At 41.9% G+C, this 10,000-nt stretch overlaps 1 protein-coding gene across 1 annotated transcript in view; it reads right to left on the reverse strand.

Moving 5' to 3' along the window:
- LOC308360626 (E3 ubiquitin-protein ligase RNF19B) overlaps nucleotides 1-9,078 on the reverse strand; it is a gene marked incomplete at its 3' end in the record, with an annotated part of 24,180 nt that extends 15,102 nt beyond the window's left edge. The window contains exons 1-5 of the mRNA XM_080832651.1: nucleotides 8,902-9,078; nucleotides 3,802-4,068; nucleotides 3,077-3,360; nucleotides 679-881; nucleotides 176-323 (exon numbers count right to left, since the gene is read on the reverse strand). Of these exons, the coding sequence (XP_080688777.1) occupies nucleotides 176-323; nucleotides 679-881; nucleotides 3,077-3,360; nucleotides 3,802-4,068; nucleotides 8,902-9,060 (1,061 nt within the window). The 5' untranslated portion in view covers nucleotides 9,061-9,078. The remainder of the gene's footprint in view (nucleotides 1-175; nucleotides 324-678; nucleotides 882-3,076; nucleotides 3,361-3,801; nucleotides 4,069-8,901) is intronic.
- Nucleotides 9,079-10,000: the final 922 nt, after the last annotated feature.

Consider the following 10,000-nt stretch of genomic DNA (forward strand, 5'->3'; position numbering starts at 1 on the left):
CGTAATGTGCGTGTGTGTGCTGGTTAGAGTTTCGGCATGGTTCTCAGTAAAGTGTGTGTGTGTTGGTTAGAGTTTCAGCATGGTTGTCGGTAAAGTGTGTGTGTGTTGGTTAGAGTTTCGGCATGGTTGTCGGTAAAGTGTGTGTGTGTGTGTGTTGGTTAGATTCTCGGTGTACCTGAGGTAGTGCACATCGGTGATCTCCTGCATGCAGAGCCAGCAGAACTGACAGGCGCACACGGTGCAGTTCATTCGGTTGCAGCTGCCGTCGTTGGTCTTCATGATGTATGCGCCGCAACGCGGACACGCCTTGATCTCCTCCGCATCTGAAAAGAGACTCAACGAGTTCAGAGTTCACGAAGTCCATCCCATCCCATGTGTCCAGTCAAACTATGTTTAGAATTAAAAGATTCAGCTCAGAATCATCAGGGTCCATTCAAAATGATCGCCTATGTTGTTTATTTGGCTTGACCAACCTGTGTATGAAACACAAACTGCTATACAGGCAGTAGCTTTTTCAAGGTAATGGGTCATACTACTATAAACCACTTTCTCTCTTTCTCTCTCTCTCTCGTTCTCGCTCACACACACACACACACACACACACACAAAGACCCACTCACACACACACACACTCCTAAACTCCCCCACACACACACATATTCTCAGGGGGTGTCATACCGCCGCCAGACTCCTCGTTGAAGACATATAGCGTGGAGGCCTCAGCGCCTGTGGTGTATCGGGCTCGTTGGCGTCTGGCCTGGTCACAGGTCTGGTCAGGGTGCCACAGCTGGCGGCAGTGGTAGCAGAACTCCGTGTCGCACCCCTCACGTCCGCAGCTGAGCTTAGGACACTCGGCACAACCGTGAGCAATCACCGCGTAGCTGTACACACATAAACAAGCATACATATGAACACAAACAGACATAAATACACATATGCACACACATGCTCTCTCTCTATTGCTCTCTCTCTCTCTCACATACACACACAAAATTACAAACACATAACCATACAACAGAGAGACACATACATAACCATAACCAAACAGTACACATTTCACATTTCAGGTGAATTTATAACTTTAAATACCGAATCCATTGTATGAATGTTGGAATGAATGTTGGTGGTGGTCGGAGGGGCCGTAGGCACTGCCACGCTTCCGTCAGTCTGCCCCAGGGCAGCTGTGGCTACTCTCGTAGCTTACCACCACTGGTATGACTGTGCGACTTTGGGTCATTGAAAAGCGCATTACAAATAAAAGGTATTATTATTATTATTATTTTGACGATAGAGCCAAATCAGTGGTGTAGTGGTCCCTGGAGAAGTGGGTTTACTCTTTATTTCTTTTAAGCAGCCCATACAGCACAGGATAAACGTCCTGTTTTGAGAAGTGGGTATACTCCATATACCTGCGTATACCCTGGACTACACCCCTGAGCCAAATGAATGACATGTCTTGACCAAACATTCCATCATAGTAACAGTGATCCTGCTCCTAATAATGTCACAGTTTCACTGAAACAAAATGCAGCATCGATCCCTTTAAAGAGGTCCTCTCTACAAGACTCCCCAGGCTTTCCCCATGATGATACCATCCCTCAGTGCAGCTACGTGAGATACCCAACCCCCTGCCGTGCTGTCAGGAGAACAGAAAACCTCCAGCTCTCCCGCCACCCTGCTACCCGTTCCAGCCAGAGGCCCCTTCTCCGATTACAGGGCCGGCAACCCAAAGCTGTGCTCTAGGCCGGGGAACATGAATAATGCAGAACAGTGGAGCGCAGAGGCTCCTGTGTGAGAGAAAGTGCGCTAATCACACACTGAGGAAAGTTCCGGAAACACTTTACATCACATGAAAAGCCTTCTCTTCCTGTGAACTGTTAAGTACAGGGCGACACACTTATCATTAGTGCGTAACAGTGTGTTGGTGCTCATATAACCTTTAGCTGAATAATAAAAGTACCTCTAACCCCAGCCTGTGTTTATATTTTCACATCATTAAACGTAAGTACCAGGGTGTTGTCATTCTTCATAACTTGTTATAATGTGGTTCTCTAGTTCGATCTTAATATTAAACAACATTATAAAGATCTCGTGATCTTGATCTATGGGATCTTGTTTTAAAATAACGTTAATTTTTTAGAGTTTAATTGGATTGCAGCTGACTGTGTGGTTTGGTGTTTTTGCTGTGCATCGAAGGGAAGCTGCTCCCGTTTTTATTGTCCCCAGAGTGCATCGTGCTGAATGACACCACAGGGCCACACATGACAGTAATCTCTACAGGACTCCTTCACATTTGCTGATGATGATACTTATCTGAGGAAAAATACTTACTGTCCTATCCAAATAAAGGCTAAAAAGCCCATAAATAATTCAATAATAATAATAAAAAGATTTGATTTACGTATAGACAATTTTACACAAATACAAATACAAGTCATTTCTGTTCCAAGGCAACCTAAACTAATACTAACCTAGCTCTTTTAAAATGTCTCTGATTATATTGTTGCATTGTATTCCATACCAAACTGAGGCTGGGTGGACAAATGCCTCAGAGACAAAAACAAAAAAGGCTTTTCCCCAGATACCATAGGCATAATGTTTCAGGATTTCATGACGTACGTATGTGTTTATTTCTGTACTCTCACTTGTATTTGTTGATTGATTTGAGACTGAGTATGGCTTCTGCTTAATGTGAGACTGAGTTGTTTGTAATCTAGCTCTTCCTTTAATCTACCTAGCTTGTTGAAGTCTCATATATGTATTTACACAACGACAACAATTTTGTATTGATGTTGTTTATTTATTTGTATTATTTATGATAGATGATTAATTATCTATGATTGATTATTGAAGATTACACTTATATAATTATATTATATTGGTTTATTTTATTATTTTATATTTGTATATTATATTTATAAAATATATTATTTATAATAATAATAAAGGAGAAAGTAATGTCAGAAAAGATGAGTTTTTTTGGATTAAAGGCATCAAATTAATAAATTAAGAATGATACACATCAGTTGGCACATCAGTTTTCATCATTGCTTTTCCTCGACGGCGGGCATCTGACCTGCAGTCGGGCGCAGGGCACCAGCGCGTGTCTGGGTCTGCTGCCAGGAAGCGTCGCAGCTGGTACTCCTCGAAGCGCTCCAGCAGGGTGCTGTCGTCCAGGATGGCACGAACGTCGGGCAGTGCCAGGGCCTCGGGGCACTGTGGGCAGGCGATGCCAACGCGGCTCTCAGAGATCTCGATGCGCAGGTACTGGCGCAAGCAGTCAGCACACGCGCGGTGCGGGCACGAGGAGAGACGTGGGAAGTGACGACGGGGTTGGCTCAGCAGGCACAGAGGACACTCCTTCAGGTGTGGGGGGGAGGGTGTTCAGAAAAAAATGTGTTCAGTTAAAAATGTACTAATTTATTTACTTACTTAACAGAAACTATTCAACTCACGCTGATTTCACACTGATAATGGGATTCATTTGATTTCGTTTACTGATACAATATCAACTAGCTACATATGGATTATATCTATATGCGTTACACCCATTCTCTGAAAATGCTGACATATACTGTGACATCTAATCATAATACTTTAGAAAAATTACAGTGCTTTACATTTCCATACATATTGACTTGGTAAACTAAATATAAATATAAAAAGTAACTGCAATACTTATATAACCACAGGACATCTAGAAGTATTACAATAAAATCTCACTCCATATTATATCAGTAAATATTCTATTAAATCATTGTAATATTGAATCAGGCGGTGTCTGGCAACTGCCACCCCTACCTCCAGGTGTTCCATTTGCAGCTGGTCCTGGCTGGACAGCGAGAGCGCCAGCAGGCCCGTGGAGTCCGAGCCGCTGCCACAGTCGCCCCCAGACGCCGCTGCACCTGACAGGGCCGCGGCCGCTGGTGCTGTGAGCCCCTCATCCAGGTCCCCCGCGCAGCAGGCAGCGGTGAACTCTCCTTCCCTGCCTCCCTCTCCTCCTCCTTCTCCACAACCGTCCACACCGCCAGCCATCTCCCCTTGGCTCTCTGCCGCAGTGGTCTGGTCCTTACAAGAGAGAGAGGGAGAAAGAGAGAGAGAGAGAGAGAAAGAGAGAGAGAGAGAGGCAGAGAGAGAGAGAGGCAGAGAGAGAGAGAGCGAGCGGCAGAGAGGGAGAGAGAGAGGGAGAGAGAGAGAGTCAGTGTCTAAGCCAAGATTTGAGCAAGTTTAAGAAAATTAAAAAGCTCCTATCAATCTCAATACATTTTTATTTACATTAGACTTAATGACTAACTGTATAATAAATTACACCAAGTAATACACTGATTCAGTTTTTATGTCATTCTCGTTCAACTTATTTAACTTAAGTACATATCATTTTGATGTATGATACAAAAAAAATAGATGATCACCCTTGACTACCTTAACACAAGATTTTATGCCCATTTTAAAGTGTACCCCAGTACGACTGAGGAAAGAGGAATTCACCATAGATGAGTTGAGTTTTCCCTTCACTTCAAGTAAATTTCCATTACGCTCAAACAACGTCACAATCGCTACAGTTTGTTCTCATGGCGATTCGACTTAACGACATGCCTCCCTATAACTCGGTTAGATTCCACACTAATTTTACGGCTATGGTGGACTCCTCACTGGCAACCAACAATTTCCAGAGATATCTTTCTCGCTCCCTCTGTGTATCCAGAAACCGTGTTAGACCGGCATAATTACTGCTTTGCCAATGACAGAGGCTGGTCTGGGGCTGCACACAAAGCAACATACAAACTCACTGTTTTTGACCTCAAAGCCCGAAGACTCAATTAGAGCTGGGAAATTATGACCCTGGCCACCACTTCATTTCCTTGTAGACTATTTCCCAACCAGTAACACAGATATCAAGACCTCACCTTTTCTACTGTGAACTAAACTGTGTGTGTGTGTGCGTGCATATGTATGAGTGTGTGTATGTATGTCAGCATGTGTGTGTGTGTGTGTGTGTGTACATATGAGTGTTACTGTCTCTGTGTGTGCTTGCATGTTTAATACTCTATAGACCCTTTTATGACCTACGTCATAAACGTTAAGCGCAAACATTCTGGAGGCAAAAAAGCGGAAATTTTAGCCATAGTTAGTGACAGTGCAAGAGGATTTTGGAGAGATAAAGCTAAGGATTTCTTCGTCTCGGTTTCTTCGTTAAAAAAATGCCATCTTGTTGTGTTGTGGGATGCCAAAACAGGTCAACTAAAAAAAAAAGGTCTCAATTTCTACCGCATTCCTTCGGGGAAAAGACTGTTTAATGCAAACAGGCGTAGATTCTGGCTTCAAGCTATAAAACGAGTGGACTGGACTGAAGACATTAAAAATGCACGCATATGTGGGTCACATTTTATATCCGGTAAGTGAATTTTGTTTATGTTAGCTGACTTGAAATTGTGTTAGTTAAATCTGAGATAACTTAGTTGGCCAAAACAGCTCCCTAGATAGCTAATGTTATCCATATCTAACTTTAGCCTTGCAATTTTAGGTTAACTTAACGTTAACGATATCTAACCATTAACGTTAGCTAACCGTTAATGTTAGCTAGTTCATAGTACATTCATTTATTCATTTCATACAATTATACAATGCATACAATGATCGTGGGTTGAGTCTGTGCTTAATTTACTCGTAGGAGAAGCCTCAATTAACTACGAAAGCCCCGACATTGTCCCTTCGCCAGAGACCTGAAGCTAAATTGGAGAGGTAAGGCGTGTTTGCTCTTGATAAGTTAGCAGCCAACAGTGCCTGCAACCTAGAGCAGGTGATGTTAACTTATGGCATCAAAGCTAGCTATCCAAGGTAACATCGCCTGCTCTGTATTGCAAGCTTTGAGAGAAATGGCAGTCAGTAGTTACCTCTATTATGTGCAATCTAATCTTACAGATTTTCAAAGGAATAAACTGCTATCTGAGAGATCTGTTAAATCACCTTCCCTATTGACTACTGATCTTTGCCCTGGTGAGAACACACTTTTCAATTCAATCAAACATGTAAAATGTACTTGTGCTACTCATTATTTGTGTTTTACATGTGTTGTCAGTAAAACTTATAATTCCTGTCTTCACATTAATGTCTTACAGTTGAAGATGAGCCCCATTGGAAGAGGATGCCATGTGCCCAAAGAAAGATTATGAAAATCTGAGGCACATGTATGAACAGATTCAGGTTGAATATGTGAGCCTGCACCAAGAGTTTGGTGAAATCCAAAATGAAAACAAGAAGCTAATAGAAGAGCTTCAGAACAACAAGTATTCTTACCACTCAATCAGAAATAACAGTGTACAGTTTCTTTTTCTCACAGGAATAACTACTATAATCTTTGACTGGTTATTGAAAAAACTAAAAGGCAATGTAGAAAAGTTTACTGAAATACATACCCTGGGAGATCACCTACTGATTGTGCTTATGAAACTTAGATTGGGTCTCACTAACACTGACATAGCATTTAGGTTTAAAGTATCGAACAGCACAATATCATGCATTTTGAGAACCTGGTTACCTTCTATGGCTAAAGTGTTGAAACCACTTATAAAATGGCCAAGTCAGACTGCTGTTTTAAAGAACATGCCCAAAAGTGCACAGAGATTTTTATAGACAGACCTAGTAACTTGACTGCCCAGGCCCAGACATGGTCTACATATAAACACCACAATACAGTAAAGTATTTAGTTGGCATTCCACCCGCCGGGGCCATATCCTTTCTATCCCTAGGTTCGGGTGGCCGGGTGTCAGACAAGCAGATTACCAATCAATGGGATTTTTAGATCTTTTGGAGCCTACAGATGACATTTTAGCTGATAGGGGCTTTTTAATTAGAGAAGAGCTTGCCGCGTATGGTGCCACCCTGCTTATTCCAAATTTCACCGAAGGAAAAGGACAACTACCAGCAAATGAGGTTGACACATCAAGACAACTTTCACTTGTAAGAATTCACATAGAAAGAGTTATTGGCCGGTGGAAGAATTTTAAAATCTTACAATCGGTCATTCCAGTGTCACAAGTTGACCTCCTAGATGATATAGTGAATGTGTGTGGTGCCCTCACAAATCTCTGCAAGTCTGTTGTTTCCAAATGATATAAAATGAACTGTGTTTGCTGATAAATGTAATCCACAAATGATATTCAGACAAATAAATGACTATGTACTATACTTTCTTTATTAAATTAAAACTATTTGAACCTTGTCTTAAGCTCATGCTTTTTTACCTCTTTCACTGCTTTCTTTAAATTTGCACATAGCCGTAGTGGAAGTGGCTGTCACATTGGACACAGTGAATCATTTTACCATAGTCTGGCTTTTCACACTGTATGCAGGCTTGTGTTGTTTTACATGCTCCTGATGTACAAGATGCCCTCCCTGTCCTCCCCATCCTAACATAGAGCTCAATCTTTAACAGCACTGCTGCAACAAGACCCTATAGCCTGCAATGTCAGATAAAAAAAATGGTATAAGACAAAAACGAGTATACTAAATGTGGCTATCATAACAAATATAAGTTGTATTGTAGCATAAATAAGAGTTACAACGCTTTTTTTTTGTTAGATGCCAAATAGCCTGGAAAATGTTTGAACCCTCAAGAATAGGTTTGGGCTTGGACGTACAGGAGACTTAAAAGAGTGTAAATATTAGCTCATTCGCTAACATTACAGTTAACCGTGGTTGCAATGGTTATGTAGTTCCTACACGTAAACCTTGACGATGAAACGTTTATGATAAGGTCGACTTACTCTGCCATGCATGTGCAATTTAACGTGAAGCGGTAGCGTTGGTGGGTTTGTTGGTAAAAACACATGGTTTATACATTATTGTCTTTTTTCCTTGTCATTGGCTTGGTAGCACCTCAGATTTTAGGACACAGAAATCATCATTGAGGTCGCAGTACTTAATATCCTGGAGTGGACATGCCCGCAGACAACGTAGTTATAGGCATCGAGTGACTTGAATGATCGTAATGTATCTTTTGTGTAAACACTGGGTTTTTCTATTAAGTATGTATAAATATCTGTCCATTTTGATGGGTCAACTATCCAATCCGTGATCGAATATGGATCGGGAAGTTGGATTCCATAACTTAATGTCAATTTATTAACGTAACTTCCGAGATCATTAGGATAAAGCGAACGCAGGTATGAACTTAAGCCATTTCTTTTGCCCCCAGAATGCGTGCGCAACCTAGAACGCTGAGCATTGTTTACCAACGGCGAAAGGGTCTATACTCAAGTGTTTATGAGCGGAGGGAGGGGGGCTGCGCTGAACCACTCTGTTTCTTGGCAACCAAAAGAAGGAGACACTTAAAATAAACAAACTAATTAAATACAGACTCACTAAGGCTGAGGGGTGAGAGTGGAGAGAAGATGTCCAATCTGTTCATATCCCGCTCAGCGTCCAACTGTTGCTATATTACCATACTGACTCTTATTTACATGCTGACAAATGTAGGCGTTATTGCTAAGCCCTGTCAAAAACTCTCCTTCTGTTCTGCATACATGAAGATCCACACTATATTTACTCACGGTAAATATTCATTATTATTTCATAATTAGTTCATCATTCATCATCATTATTTGTTTAAATAAACTGTATTGCTGATTTTTGTAGGTGTGTGTGAGTGTGTGAGTGAGTGTGTGTGTGTGTGTGTGTGTGTGTGCCAAGATGTGACAATAACGTTGTATGTTTTATTGAAATGGAGTTAGAGGCACACTGTGCACACTGCATATTATTAGCATGTTTATTTACTCATATATTCATATGACCTTGAGTAGTTAGCATCTCATGTTATTATTGAGCTGATGGAAGAATACATAGGTATTAAGGGGAAATATAAGCAGACGTAGATCTTGCTGAGGTACTCTCAGGCTCACCTGTTCTGCTGGTTTCTGCTCCTCATTGGGCGTTAGTGTGATGACCACCTCTTGGCTAACAGCTCCGGAGGGCCTCTCGATCCTGGGATCGGATTTGGGCTTGCGGCTGAAGAAGCTGAGGAAGCTGAGGGCCTGCGACTGCTGCTTGGGTCGCTTCATGGTCTGGAGCCGCACAGTCCAGCCAGCCAACCAGTCATGCAGTCAGCAGTTCAGGGCACAGCCCGTGGTAGGATGTTGTGTGTGTGTGTGTGTGTGTGTGTGTGTGTGTGTGTGTGTGTGTGTGTGTGTGTGTGTAGGTGATTGGGGTGTCTCTCTGCTCACGGTTTGCAGTGTGGGAGAAGAGAGACAGGCCTTGTGGTGGGGTGAGACAGGCTTTGGTGAAATGAGCGTTTCCGGGGAGAAGACATGTTGGACGAGGATGAGAGGCCAACAAAGAAGAAATAAACAAAAACAAAAACAAAAACAAAGGATCCTTTCTCGTCTAGCTTTTTATCGCTTTCTGCTTCTCAGATGTCCATGGATCGCGGAGCGCTGATCCTCATCACGAGCTCACTTCCTGTCCCCAAAGCCCCATCACCCTGGTGATAAATCACAGGTCGTAAAAAAATAAAAAGAAAGGAAAAAGAGAGAGGGAGAGAAAAGCAACAAGGTCAAGAATCCACCACCGACCCAAATTTACGAGACAGTGAGAATGAAATACACAGAACTCCGCTCACTCAGCAATTTCCATTTATCTCAATAAAACATTCCTCCATTCAAGACTGATTTATTACGGAGCGATTTGACTTAATTTGAGACGTGTGGTTCTCTTTTCACAAAGGGTTAGATAGAGAGAAGTAAGTGCTTTTACACAGTGCAGTGCAGGACACGTAGAAAGCTTTATACGACACCTATTCATCGCAGAACAATATTGCTGAAATAAAAGATTAACAGCCTCAAGAAGAAAAAGAGAAAAACCTCTACAATGCTACCTTCAAGTAACATGTGCCCATCACTTCAAAATCATTAAATATATAATGAAATGTAATAACATCCTTAACTTGCGAGGAATGAATCGCTTAATAACAAAGCAAACCTTGAAGTCAGCAACCACTTATCT

Source organism: Sprattus sprattus, assembly GCF_963457725.1.
Source record: "Sprattus sprattus genome assembly, chromosome: 2".
NCBI lineage: Eukaryota > Metazoa > Chordata > Actinopteri > Clupeiformes > Clupeidae > Sprattus > Sprattus sprattus.